Source organism: Macaca nemestrina, chromosome 15, assembly GCF_043159975.1.
Source record: "Macaca nemestrina isolate mMacNem1 chromosome 15, mMacNem.hap1, whole genome shotgun sequence".
Classification (NCBI taxonomy): Eukaryota; Metazoa; Chordata; class Mammalia; order Primates; family Cercopithecidae; genus Macaca; species Macaca nemestrina.
The window spans coordinates 16,118,573-16,141,454 of record NC_092139.1 but is presented as its reverse complement, the minus strand read 5'-3'; the positions used below and the strand labels follow the sequence as shown (position 1 = coordinate 16,141,454).

Below are 22,882 nucleotides of genomic sequence, written 5' to 3'. Positions count from 1 at the left end.
TCTGATTTCCCCCACTGGATACTTACCTCTATGAGGGCAGGGACTTCATCTGTCCTATTCCCAACTGGCACATAGCGGGGACTCAGTAACACTGAGTGGTGAATGAATGAGTAAATCTGTTTTGTCCCCCCTGCTAATCTGAGGATACCAGAGGGCACAGGCCATGCCCCCCGCAGGACACCCTCCACATTAATACACAGATTTTCTTCCTTGATTTTTAAATGTGGCGTCTAAGAGTTTTTTCTCTGAGCAGGGTAGAAAGAGGCCCCTCCTTCATACACTCATCATGCACAGCCAGTACAATTCCCACGTGTCTCGCCAGCACTGTGCTGCACAAGTCACGTGTGTTCTCTCACTGCATCCTCTGACAGTCCTCAGAGGCACGTTTTATTATCTTCCTTTAACTGATCATTCACTGAGGCTCAGAGAGGTTAAGAAACTTGCCCAATGTCACACAGCTAGAAAGTGAGAGAACCAAAACTTGAGTCTAAATCTAACTCAAGGCCCAACCCTTGAGGGTGATAAAGACAAATCAGGCCGGGTGCAGTGGTTCAGGCCTGTAATCCCAGCACCTTGGGAAGCCAAGGCGAGAGGATTGCTTGAAGCCAGGGGTTTGAGACCAGCCTGGGCAACAAAGCAAGACCCCCATCTGTACAAAAAAAAATTAAAAAAATTTGCTATAGAAGCCTGGCGCAGTGGCACGCACCTGTAGTCTCAGCTACTCAGGAGGCAGGAAGATCGCTTGAGCCCAGGAGTTTGAGGCTGCAGTAAGTTATGATCACACCACTGTACTCCAGCCTGGGCAACAGAGCGAGACCCTGTCTCTAAAAACCAAAAGATAAATCAGACACTTTTTATATTCATGCAGTTCCCTAATGGTGGAGAGAGATGTAGAGAGAGGAACTGCTAGGGAAAACTAAAATGTGCTGAGTAGAAATAAAAATGCATAGACGAGGCAGAGTACAGTGGGAGACAGCACCAGTGTGGCTTTGTGATCTTGTACAGAACCTTCCCCTCTCTGTGCCTCAGTTTCCTCACTTTTAAAATGGGGAAAATGGCAGTGCCTGTTTCACGGTGTTGTGTGGGGATTAAAAGACAGGGGTGAATGCCATTACATGCAGCAAAGGGCTTGATCAATATCTCGGTGGCTACCAAGTCCTTCCACCCCGGAGGACCGGGGGGCATCTTGGACAAGAAGACTCAGTAGTGGAACCCTGGCGGGGGTAGCAGGATCACAAACCCTAGGGCTGTGCGTACAGCAAAGCCGTGCAGGAAGAAGCGTTTATCAGAACAATCTCCTGCAGAAAGGCTGGCCCTTTCAGACCTGCAGTTACAAAACAAGCCGCAATCCTGGCTCCATTTCAAATGGGCAGTAAAAGAAATCTCTCTAATCCTTCCTGAGGAGGCAGAACACTCCTGAAGTTCTGATCACAGACAGGCTGTCTCATCGGTCCGGACTGGGCAGTTTGGCAGAAGATGGGAAGGTTCTTCGGCCCCAGGGGGCCCGGAAGCAGGCCCTCCTGAGAGAAAAACCTCCTTTCCTGTGGGATTAGGAGTTGGCTGAAAAGGCCAGCCAGGCCGCCCCGCCCCACCCGCCCCAGCCAGCAGGACTCCAGGGCCCAAACTCTCCTCTCCATGGAAGCTCAGAGCTGGAGTTCCCGACCCTTGAGGGCAACAGGGCACTGAGTCCAAGGCACCCTGCGGGTCTGAACCCTCCCACCTGCTGCCCCTCCACAAACCTCAGGCCATGAGTGCAGCTGTCCCCAAGTCCACACTCGGCCTCCGTGGCCTGCGCAACATCCATACTGCACCCTGAATGTCTATCAGCATTTCAGTCTCCACCGGGCTCCTGCTCCTTCCCAGGGACCTGCTCCTGCCTCCCCGCCTCTTCCTCCCCCTGTCTTCTGGAGGAGCACCACCTTCTCGCCAGCAGCTCCACTCAGAGGTCTCTGCCCCGTCCTCCTTCCAATGCCATCATCGGGCCCCAGGGCTCAGGCCTGCCTCTTCTCTCCCTCCAGGTGCCCTTGCGCAGTTCAGGCCATCTTGTGGCTATAAAGACCATTTAACGCCATATCCCATGTGTAGGTCCCCAGTGCAGACCTTTCTCCCCAAGTCAAGATTTTGCATCCAACCAACAAGCCCACATCTCCACGTGGGTGTCTACCAGTCTGACCGTAACCCGTCCACAATTGCACTGGTGGGCTTCCCGCTGCCCCCTGCAGCCTGCTCCTCCCGCCGTCTTCTTCCCCTTCTCAAAGGAGCAACTCTAGCTTTCCAGCGCCTCACAGTCCTGAACTCCCTTTACTTTTCCACCCCATCAGCAAATGCTGTTGCCTTCCAAGTTATCCAAAACACAGCCACTGCTCCCTGCCTCCACAATGGCAATCCTGGCTCAAGCATGGCCCACGCAACCTCTCACCTGGTCCGCAACACTGTGATAACACGGCAGCTTTTACCCTAGGCCTCTGCAAAGGCTTTAGGAAGTGGAGGCAGCTTAAGTCCTTACATTCTAAATAAAGTTCCCGCATTGCCGGCAAACTTCTCTCCCCAGCTGCACCACAAGTTTCATGAGGTTGCAAGTCCTTGGCACTGTCCTTTCCGGAGTGTCTAGCACGTTGTAGGGCCTCAAAACAGCCTGGTCATTTTACAAGGACTGGATTTCTTCTGCCTCTCCCGTGCCCCAGCCCTCACCCTCAGGTGACCTGAGTGTAAGAGCCAGCCTATCACACCTGTGTTCTGACCCCTTTGAACCCCAGTTATAAAATGGGGCTGTATTTCCCAAACAGAGGAAGTGGAGGCTCTGAGCACTGAGAAGGTTATAGAAGCTTCCCTTGCCCCTCACACGTAACTCAGGAAGAGAGGCCTCACCAGACACCCTCCCTGCCGACACCCTGACCTGGGACTGCCAGCCTCCAGAACTGCGAAGCAATACATTTCTGTTGTTTAAGCCACACAGTTTTGTGCGACTTTGTCATGGCAGCCCCAGCCAAAAAAAAATGGGGTGGGGGTGCCTACCTTTATTCTTCCAGCCCTTAAAACACCTTTGCAATCAATTACCTGTGTTCAATACCTCCCTGCCTGAAATACCTAGAGTGGCTTCTCTTTTCCCAAGTGCTACAGCAGCATTTTTCAAACCGTTAGTGCTTTATGAAACAATGTCATGGGTCTTGCCAGCATTAATTGTGAAATGAATGAAGAAGCAACTTGAATAGAATAGAAGGAATAGAACAGAATAGAAACAGATATTCTCAGAGTGGGATCAAGCACAGTAAGCTCTGTGAAACCTCCGCTTCAATCAAGTATTATATGAATGGCTGTACCAGGTCACAGTGGAAAACTTATGTCTGGCAGTGGGTTGAAAGACCTGATTCAGGGACCCCACTAGCCTTCTTGACCTCTGAGGGCTGCTCCATGAGGATTCAGGTCCTTTTGTGGCTCTGGCCAGGACGGCCCCTGGGCAGGGCCAGGCTGCACGGGTGGATGGGGATGATCTGCCCCACCTCCAGCTGAGAGCCCGGGGAACCAGGGAGTTCAGGGTGAGGCCACTCACTTGCCAAGAAAGCACTTGGGGACAGTGCTCAGCTTTCTCCGGCGGTCCTTGATGAGGTTCACCTTCTTGTTCATCATCATGTGGTACAGCTTCTCCCCCTTCTCCGCAATCATGACGTAGGCGTCACGCTCCATGCCCAGCTTCAGGCCTGCACAGGGGCACGGTCAGCACTGGAGAGAGCACCAGACCCAGGGCAGGGAGGGGTCGGGGGGAGACAAGGGGCAGGCCCACAGCTCCTAAAAGCCGGCCTGCCACCTGCCCCCCAACCTGCCCCCCACCACCACCACGCCAGCGGCAGCTAGAAGGCACCGACTGTTACTGCCCTAGGCACCTGCCAATGACACCTCAAAACAACCATTTTACAGACAGCAAAGCTGAGACCCACAGAGGTTAAGTCCTGGGATAACAGGGGGTCATGCCTTCAACCCAGGAAACAAGCTCTACAGCTATGTTCTTAATCACTTTCCTATGCTGCCTCCCCAACCCGAGGGTGGGTCTCCAGATTCACAGGTTATCAGAAAACTTGTCAGGATCTTCATTCCAGCCCAGTGATAAAAGCCTGGTCATTCTTCCAGCCAGCGCTCACAGGACCTGACCCTAATCTCTGCCCACATGTTTCTATTTTGACTCCCATCTAATGTTGACAACAGCAAATGCTTTTATAGCACCTACTACATGACAGTACTCCTCATAAGAAACCCATAGTAATAAGGTGCCATAATTATCCCCATTTTACAGATGAAGAAACTGAGGTCCAGAGAAGTTCAGTTCTCTGCCTAAGGTTGCCCAATTGGAAGTGGTGAAACCAGAATTTAGACCCAGGAAGTTGGTTCCAGATTCGTGCTCGTGACCACTGTGAACCCAGCCCTGAGTTCAGGATGTGGACAACAACCAATTCTCACCACCAAGACCCACCTGGGCCACACCCCCACCCATGATCCCACGTGCCCAACAAAGACCACGGAGATACTGATCGGCCTCAGCTAGGCCACATCCCTGAACCCCATCCCAGTCCTGACCACACACACACTCAGCCCTGATCAATTTCAGAGGTCACAACCCTGCCTAACCAGGCCCCCAGTTCAGTGGTTTACCTGGCCTAGTATCATTTTAATAAATGTTGATGCAACATTTAGGATCAGAAAATGTCACCTAAAAATCCAGATGTCTAGCTTCTCTAGACAAACAATCCATGGATTTGGCCCCGCTGGGCCCATATTCCTGAGAGAGGATGGCGGCTTGTCTTGGGTGGAAGTAGGGAGAGGAGAGGAGAAGCAGATGGGTATGATATACACGCGAAAGGCAGAGTTAAAGGGACTTGTTGATCTATTGAATTTGGGGAGCAGGTGTTGCAGGGGAGACCAGGGATGATATGCACAGTTTGACTCGGAACTGTCGGGCAAAGGGAGGAGCCACTGACTGATATGCAGAAGTTGAGGGGAAGACCCTTCTATTGGGCCTCAGTTTCCCCATTTGTCTAGTGGGCAACCTCTGAGGTACTACCGAGTTGGAACAGTCCCAGAGCTCCCTGACCCTTCAAATACCTGCTTCTTGCAGCTCTGATCCTCCTGAAAAGGACCCTATGCCTCTTCCCTAGACACAGCCCCCACTCAGAAGAAGCCACGCATAGCTCAGGGGTCCCAAGCGAGCCCCCCAAAGCCGCCGCTCACTCTCGCGCTGCTCCCGCTCGCGGATGATGGCGTCCAGCCACTTCTGCTTCTCCTCCGCCGTCTTGGCCATGCAGACAAACCACTTGTTCTTGGCCGTGTTGTGGATCTTCCAGCCATTGGTGACGGTATAGCCGTTGCTGTGGTAATCCGCTGGTGGGGGCAGGAGGCAAAGGTACAGCAGACACTCAGCCGCGTGACTCTCAACACTCCCCATTACCAAGCCTTTCCACCCCAGCACAGGGCAGGGTCCTCGCCTGCATCAGGATGGGGAACTGGACTTCCAGCCCTTCAAACGCTCACTTCTTATCCTTGTCCAGTGGACAAGGAAGATCTTATGCAAACAAAGACCCCTCTCAACCACTCAATGACAGAGGACTTCATTTTAAGACTTTGCCTCTAGGCACAAACACAGCAGTGACTCATGGGGAGACACTTACCTGGAGCCCCAAAATGCTTCCTGGGCTCCTCCCATCTCACTCGGGCACTGAGGTTACTTAAAACTTTTAGTGCCAGACTGACAAGCCAAGTTAAACATGGGACCCCTACCCAGCGCTGGCTGGGATGGGACCTGGAAAACCGCTCAAACAGGTTAGCATGATCTAGGGAAGCGAAAGCCTGAATCTGAGGAGGGCTCCACAGGCTTCATGAGACTGCCAAAGGGGCTTATGGCTCAAAACCAAGCAAGAACCCCCGCTCTGGACAAGCTCAAAAGCACACATACTAGGAGATGCTCACATGAGCCCTCACAGCGTCACTGTACGTGACCGTGAGCGGTGGAAACAGGCCAAATGTCCATCACCCAAAGAATGCATGAAGCGTGGAACGTTCACGTGGTGGAACACTCTGCAGCAACGGAAACCAACAGGCTGCAAACAGCTACGTGCAGAGACATGGATGAACCCCACCAACGTGGTGCTGAGTGAAATAAACAGTTTGTTAAAAAAATGTAGACCATATTTTTGGGGTGGGGAGACAAGATGTCACTCTGTCGCCCAGGCTGGAGTGCAGTGGTGAAATCATGGCTCACTGCAGCCTCGACCTCCTGGGTTCAGACAATCCTCCCACCTCAGCCTCCCCAGCAGCTGGGACCACAGTTGCATGCCACCATGTCCGGCTAGTTTTTGTATTTTTTGTAGAGACAGGTTTTCTCCATGTTGCCCAGGCTGATCTCAAATTCCTGGGCTCAAGCAGTCTGCCCACCTCAACCTCTCAAAGTGCTAGGATTACAGGCGTGAGCCACCACACCCAGCCACCATATTTTATGACGATTTAAGTAAAATGGTCATGACCATTATATGACCAGGTGGGTTGTATATATATATACACATATATATATAATCACATATATGTAAAGCCACTTAAACACATGTAATCATATAACCACTTATATAAGGTTCAAAAACAAATTTTAATTAAAATGTTTAGTCATAAATGCTTAGGAGATAAAAATGTTTTTAAAAAGCAAGAAAATGATCATCACAAAATTCAGACAGTGGTTACTTTTAGGGGGAAGAAGGTATTGCAAGGAGGAAGGATTTGGGATGCAGTGTTTTATTTCTTAACTTGAATGCTAACCACCCAGATATTCGCTTCACGCATCTGTGCTCTGGGTACTTTTCTGTAAGTAGGTTACATCTCATGATAAAAGAAAAAGATATATTTAAATGAAACAGAGAGAGTGCGAGGGAGCAGGGAGGGCGCAGGCAGGGCTGGGGGAGGGGCTACCTGTCCCATCTTCCACGTTCTCGACCTCCATGACTTCAGTGTTGATTCGGCCCCTGAAGATGTAGAGGGAGCCATTGATGGATTTGGTCCTCTTAGTGGACTTCTTGCTCCCGGTGACCCTGAAAGACAGTGAGAAGTCAGTGTCCCCTGCACGTCACCTCCCAGATGCAACTGTTTTCAATAGCACAAAGGGGAACGCAACACTGAGGGGAGACCAGGAGACAGAGAGGAGCCCCAGGCAGGGTTCAGGAGCGGGCGTGTTTGGCTGGTGCTGGGGTAACCTGAACAAGTCTCTTCTCTTCCAGCCACAGCTTCCTCATCTGGAAAACAGGCTAATAGCCTTCCTGACTCCACAGAGCTACTTTTCAGCCAAGAGGAGACATGGGAGACCAACAGGAGGTAAGAGAAACCCAATCTTCTTGGCTAGAAAATGGGGACAGGCCTATTAAGTTTCTCAAAGACAGGAACTTCCTGAAATAGGACCAGAATGGAAGGAGGCTTGGAATTGGTGGTCCATTCATCCATCCATCCATCTATCCATCATCCACCTTCCCATGGTTCAATCATTCACTCAAGTGAATTCTATCATTCACCCATTCCTATAGTCTAAATGTTGGTGTCCCTCCAAAATTTGTAAGTTATATCCTAACCCCCAAGGTAATGGTATTAGGAGGTAGAGCCTTTGAGAGATGATGAGGTCAGGGGGAAAAGGACCTCATGAATGAGATTAGGCCCTTATAAAAGAGGCCTCAGAGAGCTTGCTCGCCCCTTCTGCCGTGGCAGGACACAGCAAGAAGGCACCATCTATGAAGCAGAAAGCAGGCCCTTGCCAGCACCGAGTCTACCAGTACCTTTAATCTTGGACTTCACAGCCTCTAGAACTGTACAAAATACATTTCTGTTTTTACTTTATTTCATTTTATTTATTTTTTTATTATTTTTAAGACAGAGTCTCGCTCTGTCGCCCTGGCTGGAGTGCACTGGCGTGATCTTAGCTCACTGCAACCTCTGCCTCCCGGCTTCAAGTGATTCTCCTGCCTCAGCCTCCCAAGTAGCTGGGACTACAGGCATGTCTCACCATGCCCAGATAATTTTTTGTATTTTTAGTAGAGACAGGGTTTCACTGTGTTAGCCAGGAAGGTCTCCATCCATCTCCTGACCTCATGATCCACCCACCTCGGCCTCCCAAAGTGCTGGGATTACAGGTGTGAGCCACCGTGCTGGCCTTATTTTATTTATTTATTTATTTTTTTTGAGATGGAGCCTCGCTCTGACGTCCAGGCTGGAGTGCAGTAGTATGATCTCAGCTCACTGCAGCCTCTGCCTCCCAGGTTCAAATGATTCTCCTGCCTCAGCCTCCCAAGTAGGTGGGACTACAGGCATGTGCCACCACACTCGGCTAATTTTTGTATTTTTTGTAGAGACGGAGTTTCACTACATTGGCCAGGCTGGTCTTGAATTCCTTACCTCAAGTGATCCACCCGCCTCGGCCTCCCAAAGTGTTGGGATTACAGGTATGAGCCACCACGCCCAGCCCGAATTTCTGTTGTTTAAAACCTCCAGTTTCTGGTATTTTGTTATAGCAGCCTGAAGGGACTAAAACAGTCACTCAACAAACATTTGGCCAGAGCTTCCTATGAGGAGGATACCAAGTCAGGAGCCATGGGGAGTCACTCATCTGTGTAACCAACAAGCCACGTGGAGAATGTGCCAGGCACTGTTTTAGGTACTGGGGCTGCATGGCTGAACAAAACAACATCTCTGGGAACTCAACTTCTAATGTAGGGTTGGAGGCGGGACACAGAGACAGTCCCTAAGTAAGGTAAACCATATGTTAGATCAGAGGCTCTGGTGGAAGATAGGGCTCTGGTGAAGATAAATGCTCTGGTGAAGATAGGGCAGAAAATGAACTCCCAGAGCTCAACGGCCACTTGGTGGTGTGCACAGGCCTCTGCTCCAGCAGGTGGGCTGTATGCTCACCAAGAGCCAGTGGGTGTGTTCCCACACCGACTTGGCTGATGTGTACTTGTTACTATAAGTGGGTAAATGAAATACGAGATAAGCTGAGGATTCGGGAATGTGGAAGAGACTTATCTCTCTGAAAACTAAGTTGTAAGGGGCGAAGATGTGGGCTTCTGCTGTGTGTGTGAGATGGGAGCCATGGAGGGTTGGAGCACAGGCGGAATGGGATGGACTTCGGTTTCAAGAGACTCCCTCTGTCTGCTGGTGTAGAAGGGACTAGAACCAGAGAGGAGGCCACTGCAATCATCAAGATGAGATAAGGATGAGAGTGCATATGTGTGCGTTTGTGTGTGTATACACATACATATAAACATATACATACATATGTGCATATATTTTTGTAAACTTGGTATTAAAGTATAAAATCTACACAGAAAAAAAATGCCCAAAGCAGCATTAATATGGCTCAATTAATTTTTGCAAGGGAACACACCTGTATCAACATGTTTAGCTCCCCATAAGCACCCCCTTACACCCCTTTCCCATCCCTGCCCTCTTCCCCTGACAAGGGTAACCACTGTCCTGACGTATAACCCCATAGATTTGCTTCGCCTGTTTTTGAACTTTACACAAATGGAATCATAAGTGTGTGCTTTTGTGTTCAGCTTCCTTCACTCAGCCTCACGGCTGTGAGAGTTACCGATGCTGCCGGGTGGAGTGACGTGGCCACACACTGGGCTTCTTTCCAGTGTGGTGCTGCTGTGAGATTCCTGCACGTGCCTGACAGAGACATTTCTTTGGGTTAGATACCTGAGGAGCTGAATTACTGAGTGATAAGGAATGTGCATGATTAGCTTTAGGAGATACTGCCAAGCTGTTTTCCAAAATAGTTGTACCGATTTTCCCATGCCTAACAGTGTAGGAACATTCCGGTTGTCCCATATCCTCTATAACTGGTATTTTATTTCTCATTTTGGCCATTATGGTACGTATATAGTAGTAGCTCATTAACATTTCATCTGTAGTTCCCTGATAAGTAAATAACCTCAAACACCACTGCATGTTTATTAGTGATCTGGTGCCTTCTTTTGTGAAATGACTGTCCCTTGTCATTTATTGTTGAATTTTCTTAATTATTTAAAGCAGAGGTTGGCAATTGTTTTTTTCTGAAAAGGGCCAAATAGTACACATTTTCAGTTTCGTAGGCCATACGATCTCTTTACAACTACTCAACTCTGCCCTTATGGCATCAAAGCAGCTAAGACTGTATATAAACAAATGGGTATAACTGTGTTCCAATAAAACTTTATTGACAAAAATGGGCACAGGGCCAAATCTGGCTACAGGGCCTCTTTATATATTCTGGATGTGAACACTCTAGCCATTATACGGACTATAAAAACCTTTTCCCAGTCTGTGGCTTGTCTTTTCACTCTCCTCACAGTATTTTTTAATGAAATTCTTAATTTTAACATAGTCTAATGAATTTAGTTCTCCTTCACAACTATACTCTTTGTCCTATTTAAGACATTTGCTTACCCCTAGCTCATGAAGATACTCTCCTTTGCTTTCTTCTAGAAGCCTTATTGTTCTACCGTTTACATTTAAATCTATGATCCAGCTGAAGTTGATTTTTGTGTTTGGTATGAGGTAAGGGTCAAGAATCACCTTTTCCCCCACTGGATATCAAACTGACCAAGCACCATTTATTGTACTGCATTAGTGCTTTTGTTGAAATTCAAATGACTGCTTACATGTGGGTCTATTTCTAACTCATTATTTGATTCCATTACTCTACGTATCTGTTTTCATACCAATACCACACTATCTTAATTACTATGACCTTACAGCAGGACTTGGAATCTGGTAATAATGGTCCCTTAGCTTTGACCTTCTTCATAATTGTCTTTGCTATTTCTGTCTCTGGATTTTCCTGTAAACTTTACAGTCAGCTGATCATACACACACACACATACATACATACACACGTACACAAACCCCCTCCTAGAGCTTATTGGAATTGCACTGAGGTTCTGGACAAAGTTTGATGACAGGATGGAGAGGACTTGCTGATGAAGCAGGTATGGGGATAAGTTTAGCTCAAAATCAAGAAGATTCTGTCTTCAGCTCCTGAGCAAATTTCTTCTCCTGCCTCCAGACTCAAGCAGATACCCGTTCTTCCTGGGTCCTGAGCCTGCCAATCCTAGGATCAGAACGACACTATTGGCTTGTCTTCAGCTTGTGGACGACAGAACTTGGGACCTGTCAGCCTCCATAATCACATGAGTCAATTGCTTATTTAAATCTCTTTACACACACACACACACACACACACACACACACCCTATTGAGTCTGTCGCTCTGGAGAACCTTGACTTAATACGAATTTTGGTACCATTTACTGGTAATGAGGAAGATCCAAGGGGCAGAAGTAAGATAAAAGAACCCTTTTCAGACACAACTGAAGTGTGAGCTACGTGTGAGACACCCAAATAAAGATACATATTTCTATTTCTTCCACTTCACCACGTACCAGGCCTTATTCTAACCACATTACACGTCTACCCTTTACATGTTTTACTCTGTAAAAACAACCCCATGAAATGAGGACTACTTTTATCCCCATATAACGGGTAGGAAAACAGAGGCACACACAGCTGACATAATTTGCTCAAGGTCACACAGATAGTAAGCACAGCCCCTATGTTCTTTTTTTCTTTTTCTTATTTTTTTTTTGAGACAGAGTCTCGCTCTGTCCCCCAGGCTGGAGTGCAGTGGCGCCATCTCAGCTCACTGCAACCTCCACCTCCCTGATTCAAGTGATTCTCCTGCCTCAGCCGCCGGAGTAGCTGGGATTACATGCGCATGCCACCACACCCGGCTAATTTCTTTGCATTTTCAGTAGAGACAGGTTTTCACCGTGTTAGCCTGGATGGCCTCGATCTTCTGACCTTGTGATCCGCCCGCCTCGGTCTCCCAAAGTGCTGGGATTACAGGTGTGAGTCACTGCGCCCGGCCCTCTGTGTTCTTAACGGCAACACACTACTGCTGCCTCTAAGATGCTAAGCAGGGGGCTGAGATGCATGCAACTTTGCTCTTCTGGGTCTTGGTTTCCCCTTCTGGAGGATGGGAGGTGGGTTTTTAAAACACTCCTTCCCGTTTTCCACTTCAGACACCCAAGGAGCCTCTGCTTTTGAATTCGCCCAGAAGCACTGTGAGTCAGAAACCTCCCCTGACCCATGTCCTGGACGGGTGGTGCCCTGCATGACCCAGACAAAGACAAACACAGGCAGCAGTCACCAAGCCACTCCAGGCATTGCCTGCACCCACATCGGACTCAGGCCAGGAGATCCACTCACCATTGCCCAATCTCCTGGGCCTCTCAGAGCTCAGCCCTTTGGCTCTCCATCCAAAAGCAGGAATGCTGGCCACCTGCCAGCTTCTCTCAAGAGACAGATGCGCCCTTTCCCTGCAGCCAGCCTGGCTCGCTTGTGGAAGTGAGGTGGGGAATGGCCTTGAAAGGCTCAGGGCACCCACAAGGAAGGCCCTAGGGAGCCCACTTGGAATCCGGTACTATCAGAATCAGCTGCTGTCCCTGCACAGGTGAGACTGCCTCAGAGGAGGCAGAGCCTGCACCCGGAAGCCAAAGGCTGAGTAAACTCAGCTAAAAGTTGGGAGCAGGTCACAGAGGCCTAAAGGGACGTTCTGTTTTCCAAACCCCAGTGTTCTGGGAAAAGTGCCTGCTCCAGACTGCTCGGGGCAGAGTGGTAGGGCAGGGCTCAGGGCGGACATTGGCAGCAGCCCTGAAACTACCCAAGGAGGACTCTGAGGACAGCCCCAGAGAGACCAGAAAGGAGGCAGGGAAAGAGGAGAAGGGGGCGTTCATGAGCAGACAGCAGGACATGAGACAGACAGACCTCAAGGAGTGGACGGGAATGAAGGAGCAAATGAGAAAGGGCCATGCTGAGCCAGCCACTGGGAGACAGCAGAAGCAGGAGGCCCAGGCCCTCACAGGGAGGGCCAAGCCCAGAACAGGGGGGAAAGGGCAGTGGGGAAGGGCCCGTGGTTTCAGAGCCTCCTGTGCACCAGGAGCTGTACCTGTGTGACCACACCAGAGCCAAGTTAACAACAATGGTGCTGGCAGCTACTATGCTGTGCACCCACTATATGCCAGGCACACTCACATATCTGATCTTCAACGGTCCTAAGAGGTACATACGATCATTGACTCTGTGTTACAAAGAGGAAACTGAGGCACAGAGAGAGGCAAAGTCACAGAGCTGCAAAGGCGGCTAAACAGGGATCCAATGGGGGGGCCTAGCTCTTAACCAAACTACCACAAGGGTCTGATCGTCCCCACTTTACAGAAGAGAAAACGAAGGCTCAGAGAGGCCCACTGGAAGAGGAGGACATTGGGAAGCCCACACATGGGTATGGAGCATCCATTATTCATCTAGTGGTAAGGTTTCTCACTATACCTTAGGAGCCCAGCACAGACAGACAAGGAAACTGAGGCTCAGAGATGATCAGTGGCATGGCCTGGACCACAAAGCAAGTTATAGGAAATGCTGAAGGTAGGGCTTAGGGCCTGGACCTCAGGCCTCAGCTCTAGTCTTTGCTAGAGAGAGAAGTTAAGAAGCCTCTGAAACATCACTATTTTGTCCCTAACACAAAGTAACAGCAAAGAGATTTTGAAAGGTGCTGCAGGGGTCAGCTGAGACCATCCTATAACTGCTGAACATGAAAACGTAAAGTCAGGAATCTCTCTGTGCCAATCCATCCACCCACCCACACATCCAACCATCAGTTCCCACCAACTACTACAGGCATCCACCGGCCGCATCCACCTCCTAATTTCCCCTCTCTCCAATCATTCACCCATCCATCCACTCAGTAATCCAACTGTCCCACTTTCCCTTCCAGAGCCCAACCACCTCAGCAACTATCAACTAAACACCTACCCATCCACCAACATGCCAACCAACTGGCCATCCATCCACTAATCTCCAAACCTCTGTCACCCACCCACCTTCCCAATTATATAACCACCCATCCATCCATCCATCTACCCAATCACTCAATACACCATACCAGAGGACCCCAATCTACCATTCATCTAGATACATATCTGCCAATCTTCATATCCATTTCTCTAACTGCCTGAACATCCACACATGCCCCCAGCTTTCCATCTATTCTTCCATCCAGCAGTCTCCTAAACCTCCAAGCATTCAAACACTCATTCACTCACCCACACGTCAATTCCAACATCCATCCACATTCCTTCCTTCCCTCCCTGCCTCCTCCTATCTACCATCCATTCACCTCCCAAACCTCCACCATCTGTGCCTCATCCCATGTGCCCACACAACCCGTCACCACACTTTCCATCACACATACACCTGCCTCTGTCTACCTACTCAGTCATCCATCCACTTACTCCTAGACTCTACAGATTGCAAGAAGCACCAGTGAGAGACACAAAGAAGCTGAAGAAACTATCCCGACCCTCCGAAAACTGAATAGTGAAAGAGCTTCACTCCTCTCTAACCCTCAACTTTTAGATCTTAGAATTACAGGATGTTGGTGTCACAAAGAACCTCCCAGTTTCCACAGTCATCTAGACCTACACTATCCAATATGGTAGCCACGAGCCACAGGCAGCTACTGAGCACTTCAAACGTGCCCAGGACAAATTCAGGTGTTTTGTGAGTATGACATACACACCAGATTTTGAGAACTTAGTGTAAAAAAAAAAAAAACCCACCACACAAAATATCTCTTTAATAATTTTTTAAATAATAATTACTTGTATAATTATAATCGAATATAATATTCCAGTATTTGGGGATCTATTAGGTTAAATAAAATATATTATTTAAATTCATTTTACCTGTTTCTTTTTACCTTTTTAAAGGTAAAAAAGTAAATTTTTTTCACTTTTTTTTTTTACTTTTTTACTGTTTTATTTACGTCTTGACTTGTTACATTTTTTAAAGGCTACTAGAACATTTAACATAACATGTGGCTCGCATCGTATTTCTACTAGCAGCACTGATTTAGAACAAATCCCTCACCTCACAGGAAAGGGAGGCCCAGAGAGGGGAGTGACAAGCCCAGGGCATCACCTGGAGAAGGTAGCAGGCTAGACCCCATCTCAGTGTCCTGGCCACTCACCTGGATTTCCGCTTGCAGTAGACAAGGAGGTTGTCGAAGAGGAAGAAGGCCCTTTCCTGGATGTTGCCCGCCGAGATCTTTAACAAAGTCCCTTGCAGGAGGAGCTGAGTGCAGATGTCGGTGAGGTTGGAACCCTGGGAGAGCAATGAGGATGCAGTGAATGAGCCTACCCAGGAACATCCCCTTCCTTTCCCAGAGATAGAACCTACTACACTACCACCTGCCGCACGCCAGAAATTCCACCAGCAAGCCTGTCAATGGACAGAAAATCAATACGATGTGATTAGTGGTTTCCATCTGCTGAGCATGCCAGGAAAATCCTGGGGAGGGCACACTGATGTGACCACATGTCCCTTTTACAGGAGAGGGACTTGGGGCTCAGGAAGGAATGACTCATCCAGCTCATAGAGCTAATAGGTCCTAGTCAGCATCTGGGTATGTTTTGGTTCAGGTTTTGTTTTTTGGAATTTTTTTTTTTTTTTTTTTTTTTTTCTTGAGACGGAGTCTCACTCTGTCGCCCAGGCTGGAGTGCAATGGTGCAATCTCAGCTCACTGCAAGCTCCGCCTCTTGGGTTCAAGGGATTCTTCCTGCCTCAGCCTCCCAAGTAGCTGGAATTACAGGCATGCACCACCATGCTCAGCTAATTTTGTATTTTTTTAGTAGAGACAGGGTTTCACCATGTTGGTCAGGCTGGTCTTGAACTCCTGACCTCAAGTGATCCAACCGCCTCGGCCTCCCAAAGTGCAGGGATTACAGACATGAGCCACCACGCCTGACCTCATTCAGTTTTTATTGTGGGTTTTTTTTTTTCACCTATTCCTTCCCCACTATTTATGTCTTGACTTGTTACTATATATCCCTCATCTGAATGCCCCTTCTGTAAGGACAGGGCCTGAATCAACTATGTGCCCTGTGTATGCCCAGCACCCACAACATTCTCTGGCACACAGTAGGTGCTCAACAAATGCAATGTGTAAAACATCAGGGGCAGGATCCTGTGGGCATTCCACCTAGCTAAGTTAAAGATGTACATGTCAATCCTAAACCTGGTCACCTATGCTGAGAGGCAGGGGAAGGGGTGACAAAGTTCACTGAATGCATGAAGTTCACTGAACATCAGTGAGCATCCGGGCAGAGTGGCTGGGAAAGGCATCAGGGAGGAGCCAGCAGACCTTGGAAGATAAAAATTAACATAAAGAGGCTGGCTGGGCGTGGTGGCTCATGCCTGTAATCCTTTGGGAGGCTGAGGCAGGAGGATTACCTGAGGTCAGGAGTTCAAGACCAGCCTGGCCAACATGGTGAAACCCCATCTCTACAAAAATACAAAAATTAGCCGGGCATGATGGCGGGTGCCTGTAATCCCAGCTACTCAGGAAGGTGAGGCAGAGAATCGCTTGAACCTGGGAGGCAGAGGTTGCAGTGAGCCGAGATCACACCATTACACTCCAGCCTGGGTAACAGAGCAGAACTCTTATCTTAAAAAAAAAAAAAAAAGAAAAGAAAAAGAGGCTGAGGGCAGGGATGGGAAGGTCCTGGTTGGGAGGGATCCTCAGAGCCTGGGATCACATAGGTCTCCCTGAAGCCGAGAGGACCCAGGCAAGGGCAGAGAGATCCCAAAGTCCAAAGAGAGAAGAAAAGAAACCTTGGTGGGCACCGAATGCCAAATGAGGCAGCCCCTCAATCCACGTCCCTCTTCTGTCATTTTGGGGAATGGAGTCTTGCCTGGTACTTGGCTGCCCAGCCACAGACTACATCTCCCAGTCTCCCTTGTGCCAGGTGTGGTCACATGACTAAGTGATCACCAATGTGCCTCACTGCCAGGGCACATCCTTGAAAGAAAATGGCTTCCCTCCCTTTCCTCTTTCCACAGGCTGGGGTAGTGGGATACACTACAGCAGATGGTGGGGTAAGGAGCTGGAGGGAAACTGGGTCCCGGCAGAGCAGAGCTGCCCACCCCAGCCTGGCTGTCCGCCTCTGCGCTGCTAATGAGAACTGCATTGCAATGCTAATGAGCCACCTCCCTGAGGCCGCTGCATCGCTTCCCTATAGCAGTCAACCGCGGACTTTAATTAATACAATAAGGTACAGACAACAGGGTGCCACGGACATTTAGGCCCAAGGAATATTATGCAAAAGCAGTGTTTTAAGGGAGTTTCATGTGACAGACCGGCAGATTACACTGAAGAAAGAAACAAGAAGTGATGTTGTCCCTGCCTGGAAATGAACTTGGGGAGAGAGGAATAATTATTCACAGAATCTCCTTCCCCAAACACTGAACACCCAGAACCAACATGGAGTTCCTACCCCACTGGGACCTGCTGACTCAATTCTTTCTGAGACCCAGTAAGGGGAACTGGTTCTGGCAGCCGAGAAGCCAGGCTGTCTGCTAACGGCCTACAAGGGACTCTCTCGCTGGTGTTAGAGCTGGTCTGCTCTGTGCCCATGGTCCAGTTGGGTACAACAAACCCTTTCACTCAACAGTGCCAGAGACCCCTCTGGAGACCGGGAAAGCAGCTTCCTTGTGGTGAAGAGCTGTGCAGCCGGGACAGGAGCCTGCACTCATTATCACACATCACGGCCTTCAGCTTGGCTAGGGGCCAGGTGGGCACGGACGACTGCATGCCCACAGACAGATCTCAGGTTTCCACCGAGGCAGCAGCCTGCTGCACCAAGACTCAGGGCTGTCATGAGGAAGCGCCCCTGGGACCCCAGGCATCCTCGCAAACAGGGTGACAGGGACTCCCTGGAGCTTCATCATGGCCCATGGGCAGCACAGAGCAGACACCAGTTCGGTAGTCCCTGGAGCCCACGTGCCTCCCCTTCCTTTTGCCTTGGCTCCCTCATGCCCACCCACCAACCCTTCTAGGCTCCAAAGGGGCAGTTGAAGAAGAATCTGGTACCTGGCCCAGCTGCCAAACCCCAAGGTCACACAGCCCTAGACCTGAACCCTGCTGCCAAGGCCATCTCCGGGGTCCTAGGAGAGGAAGTGCGCCCAGCCTGGGAAGCTGCCTCTCCAGCCTTGGCTAATCACCACCCAGCCAACTGCAGCTGAAATGCCAAGCACACTACAGGGCGCTACCCCCTCCATCCCAGCCCTGCTGAGAAGCCTAGCCGCACTCTCAATCTCCCTGAAATCTTTGAATCCAGGTCAAGGGTGATGCTAGGGGTTGGATGCACAAGGAAGAGGCTAAGCACCAAGAGATGTGGACCAGTCAGGACTCAAGACCTCCTTCCTTCCAGACATGCACACTCAACCATGATGGAGATGGAGATGACAAAACCTTATACACGCAAAGCCAATACATGCATGGGGTGGCCACATGCCACGCACTGTTCTAAATATCTTGCACAAACTCGGCTAATCCTCAGGACAATTCTCATTTTACAGATGAGGAAACTGAGGCACAGCGTGGTAAAGTGACTTGTTCATGGTCGCATAGGTGGTAAGGCAGTGAGGTGGAACTTGAACCCAGACAAGCAGCCTCTACTCCCCCACCCGCTCACCTCTAACTCAGGCCGCTCTTCGAGGACAACCTGAAGAGTTTTCTTTGCAATCGTTAGTCTACAGCAGGAGTCCCCAAGGGGAGAGACCCTGTCCCACTGGGAGCCCAAAGCACCCCAGGGAGGGTAGGAAAAAACTGTAAGAGCTTTGTAGTGATTTTGTTTCCTCACTCCTGTTTCCTTCTCTCCCCATGTGGGTGAGTGAACAGTTGATCATCTCCTAAACCAGCGCTTCCAGATCCAGAGCCAGAAAGTGGAGTGCCCGCCTGCCTGCCTGCCTCCCTCCCTCCCTCCCTTTCTTTTTTTTTGATGGAGTCTCACTCTGTCGACCAGGCTGGAGTGCAGTGGCACCATCTCAGCTCACTGCAACCTCCGCCTCCTGGGTTCAAGCGATTCTCCAGCCTCAGTCTCCCGAGTAACTGGAATTAACAGGCGTGCTCCACCACACCTGGCTAATTTTTCTGTTTAGTAGAGATGGGTTTTCGCCGTGTTGGCCAGGCTGGTCTCAAACTCCTGGCCTCAGGTCATCCACCCGTCTCGGCCTCCTACAGTGCTGAGATTACAGGTGTGAGCCACTGCACCAGGACTGTTTCTTTCTTCTTAAGAGAGCACACAGTTCCTTCTCGTCACTGTGAGAAGTCCATGGCGCTGTATCTGCAGTGTGCCTCTGAGGAGGCGCAGCCCACACTGGGCACAAGTTCTAGTCAAAGCTCTTGGATGCTTTTTCCATCTAAAATAAATAAATAAAGAGATCCCACTTTGCTGCCGGGGCTCCTCCTGACATGTATTGGGCGTTTTCTCTGAGCCAGCCACTGCCGAGGACTCTGTAAGCATCAACTCCCCCGTCCTCAAGTGACCCATGACGGGGGTACTCCCATGATCCCGACTTCGCAGATGAGGAAACTGAGGCAAAGAAATCTCTCCCCACAGAGGCAGTTGTCTCATTCACTCACTTGCAAGGTTTTGTGACACTGCCATTTCCTTGTGCTCAGCAAAATGGATTCGCAGATTAACTTATCTGGTTTTAACTAAACCAGTCTCACAACAAACAGTGGCTCACAAAGGATCAGGGGCTAAAAAACACACATATGGGAGATCGAACTCATGAATGATGCAACCTCAAGCAAACAGCAAGAAAGTGGCCAAGACAAGACTCCCCTAGGCCGGGCGCGGTGGCTCAAGCCTGTAATCCCAGCACTTTGGGAGGCCGAGACGGGCGGATCACGAGGTCAGGAGATCAAGACCATCCTGGCTAACACGGTGAAACCCCGTCTCTACTAAAAAATACAAAAAATTAGCCGGGCGAGGTGGCGGGCGCCTGTAGTCCCAGCTACTCGGGAGGCTGAGGCAGGAGAATGGTCTAAACCCGGGAGGCGGAGCTTGCAGTGAGCTGAGATCCGGCCACTGCACCCCAGCCTGGGCGACAGAGCAAGACTCTGTCTCAAAAAAAAAAAAAAAAAAAGACTCCCCTTGCTCCAAAAACAAGCCCCTTGTCAGACATATTTCAAGAGAGAGATGACAGCCATCGGATCAGATCAGTAAGAGGTCACACAGAAAGATGGGAAATAACCAAGAAGAATATCTGAAATAAAGACGTGCAATCACTGTCATTAACATGAACTGCCCCCTAAGTCATGTTGTCCTCAGAGACTATAACAACTAACAGATAGCATGGAAGCAGCTCCACTATTAGATATTAATTTGTCTAGCTAGAATGTATTATTTTCACAAGTCACCTTGAGGAACAAACTGTATTTTAAAAACCTTTCTACTTTATAGGAAACAATTTCACGTTTTTCAAAGGACATTCATATTCTATACCTCACTTTATCTTCCAAATGAAACCAAAAAATAACTTCAGAGATATTATCACTAAAATTAAACAAATAGGAGAAAATAAGGCCCACCAGGCAAGACAAACTTACCTGAGGCAGGGCAGTCTGTAAGTTACAGGGCTGGGCCTCAAAACCAAGTCCCTGTGCCTGAGCCGCCTCATCTGTAAAATGGGGATAATAGCACCTCCCTTGTAGGGTTGGAAGCTCACAACAGGTGCTAAATAACTGCCAGCAATTCTTATTTTAAGTCACTTTATTTCCTATTGCATCCAGAAACAGCGGCCACTGAGGGCCACTGAGTTCTCAAACTGTCCATGTTCAGGGTCACAAAGGGTTTTACAGACCCTTGGTTCCCATTTCCCTAGGCCCTTACCAGAAAAAAAAGGCATCTGGAAATCACTTCTGGTGCAGCTGCCAAAGAGCTTGCTCAATACCCTCTCCTCCGGGGCCCATGTGAGAAATTTCTTTTCCAACTGAGTGCCAGGAAACTCTGTCTCCCAGAAGAACTGCTTTGCTTCTTCCTTTTTGGACAATATTAGGTAACTTATGTGTGTTGCTCTTTTCACCTTGGCTTCCAGGAAACTCAAAGCCCAAATAGACAGATGTTTAAATTAGTCACCTCTGTTTGCTCTTGAGGTTCAAAGTGGCCATGTGACCCATTTCTGGCCAATGTAATGAAAGGGGACACCTGCATGGGGCTTCTAGAAAAGGCTTTCCTCCACCAGGGAAGAGAGCTCCCCACTAACTACCCTGGCCATGCCCCTGTCTCCTCCGGTTTTGAACACATGGTGCCTGGAGCTGCTGCCTTCATGGAAGCAGGAGGGGAAGAAGAGGATCACCAGAGACCAAATCAGAGCTCTGCCATCATGAGGCTGCGATGAGAGTCTTAGAGGATGCATCCTAACTGACGCACCTGAGGATCAGGCAACTTTCAGATGCAGGAAACAGAAACCAAGCCGTGTACTTTTAAGCAAAAAGGAAGGAGGGGCTTTACTTACTCACTGAAGGGGCTAGGGGAGCCAGGAATCCAGGCCGAGGGCCCTAGAAAACCAACCTCACTGCAGAACTGACCCACCAGGGGAGCCACTGCCCCTGCCCCAGGTGGGAAAGGAAAATCAGAACATCACCTGTCCAAGCTCAGGCTCCAGGAAAAGGTGGCCCAGGCAGCACTGAGGATTCAGTAGTTGTTGCCTCAACTGTCAACTGCAAAGCTGTCCCATGGCTGCTGTCCCACCAACAGTAAAAAAGGAATGCCTATGCCATGCATCTGACATGCAGAAGCTGGCGCCCGGGCCCTCTCCTAATGTTACCACGGAAAGCCAGACACAACCATGGCTGTGCTTTGCTGCAAAAATAGCACAGGGGTGGCCTCCGCCCCACTTCCACCTTCCAAATCTCAAGCAGCTGGATCTGTTCTTGGCCAGACCCCAAATCATATCCCAAACTGAAGCTGGGAAATAGAGCTCTTTACTCTCCAGCCTCAGCTGGGCAGGAAGGCCCAGCAGAAGGAGAGCGGGGGACATGGCAAGTGGATTGGCCGATCCACAATGCCCACCCCTCCCTGAACACAGCCCTCTCCTCTCTGCAACCAAACCCATAACCTCACAGCAATACAGCCTCACATTTAGGATTCCCCAGCACAGAGAAAAGAACCAGAAATCCCAAATATGGCAAGTGCCTCCAAAGGCCAGAAAATCCAAAGGGCCTGAGGCGTATGATTCACGTAACAACCCCTGCCCGAGAGCCTTTCATCTTCCCTCTTAATCTCCCGTTCCAGCTGTATTTACTCTGATACAGATTTTTTCATTTATTCATATTTTTCCATTTCCTTCTACGGAGTCACAGGAAACCTCTAATAATCTAAGGAAGGCATGGGGACTTAAATCCAATGATCTCAAGAACCCTATCCCCTAATAATCATGACAGTAATACCAACAGCTACCATTCATTGAGTACCTACTATGTACCAAGTACAGATGAGGATACTGAAGCTCAGAGAAGTGATGCCATTTGCCTAAAGTCACCCAGCAAACGAGTGTCAAAGCCAGAATTCTGTCCTGGAGTGGACGCTAAAACACTACCCTTGACGTAGGCATCAATAGTTCAAAGGCCTCCACATACCAGGCAATGCATGAAAGAGAAGGGGTAGGGAGATAACAGGGGATAGTGGGGACTGAAGGAAACTAGAAGCTAAAGTGACTATTTCCATGAGATATAGGGGCCCAGTGTCACCAAGTTTTTAAGAGAAACTTGAAATGCGATTTTTTATTTGGATTTAATTGAAAAATAATTAAGCAATCTTTCGCAAACACTCCGTAGGCCAAACAAAATACACTGCAGACTGAACTAGGTGCTCAGGCCTCAGTTCATGCCTGCAGCTGTGCACCTCCTGGCCCCCTGCAGCCCAGGAGGCACCCTCCTGTCCTCCTGCAGCCCAGGAGGCCCCCTCCTGTCCTGTACA

The 22,882-nt window shown here is 49.3% G+C and overlaps 1 protein-coding gene across 4 annotated transcripts in view; it reads right to left on the bottom strand.

Annotated features, from left to right (window-relative positions):
- Positions 1-22,882, bottom strand: part of LOC105470708 (phosphatidylinositol-3,4,5-trisphosphate dependent Rac exchange factor 1) — a 205,284-nt gene that overhangs the window by 61,161 nt on the left and 121,241 nt on the right. For all 4 annotated transcript variants that reach the window (XM_011722913.3, XM_024789407.2, XM_071079166.1 and 1 more), the window contains exons 7-10: positions 15,085-15,218; positions 6,946-7,064; positions 5,221-5,370; positions 3,551-3,698 (exon numbers count right to left, since the gene is read on the bottom strand). In XM_011722913.3, the coding sequence (XP_011721215.2) occupies positions 3,551-3,698; positions 5,221-5,370; positions 6,946-7,064; positions 15,085-15,218 (551 nt within the window). The remainder of the gene's footprint in view (positions 1-3,550; positions 3,699-5,220; positions 5,371-6,945; positions 7,065-15,084; positions 15,219-22,882) is intronic.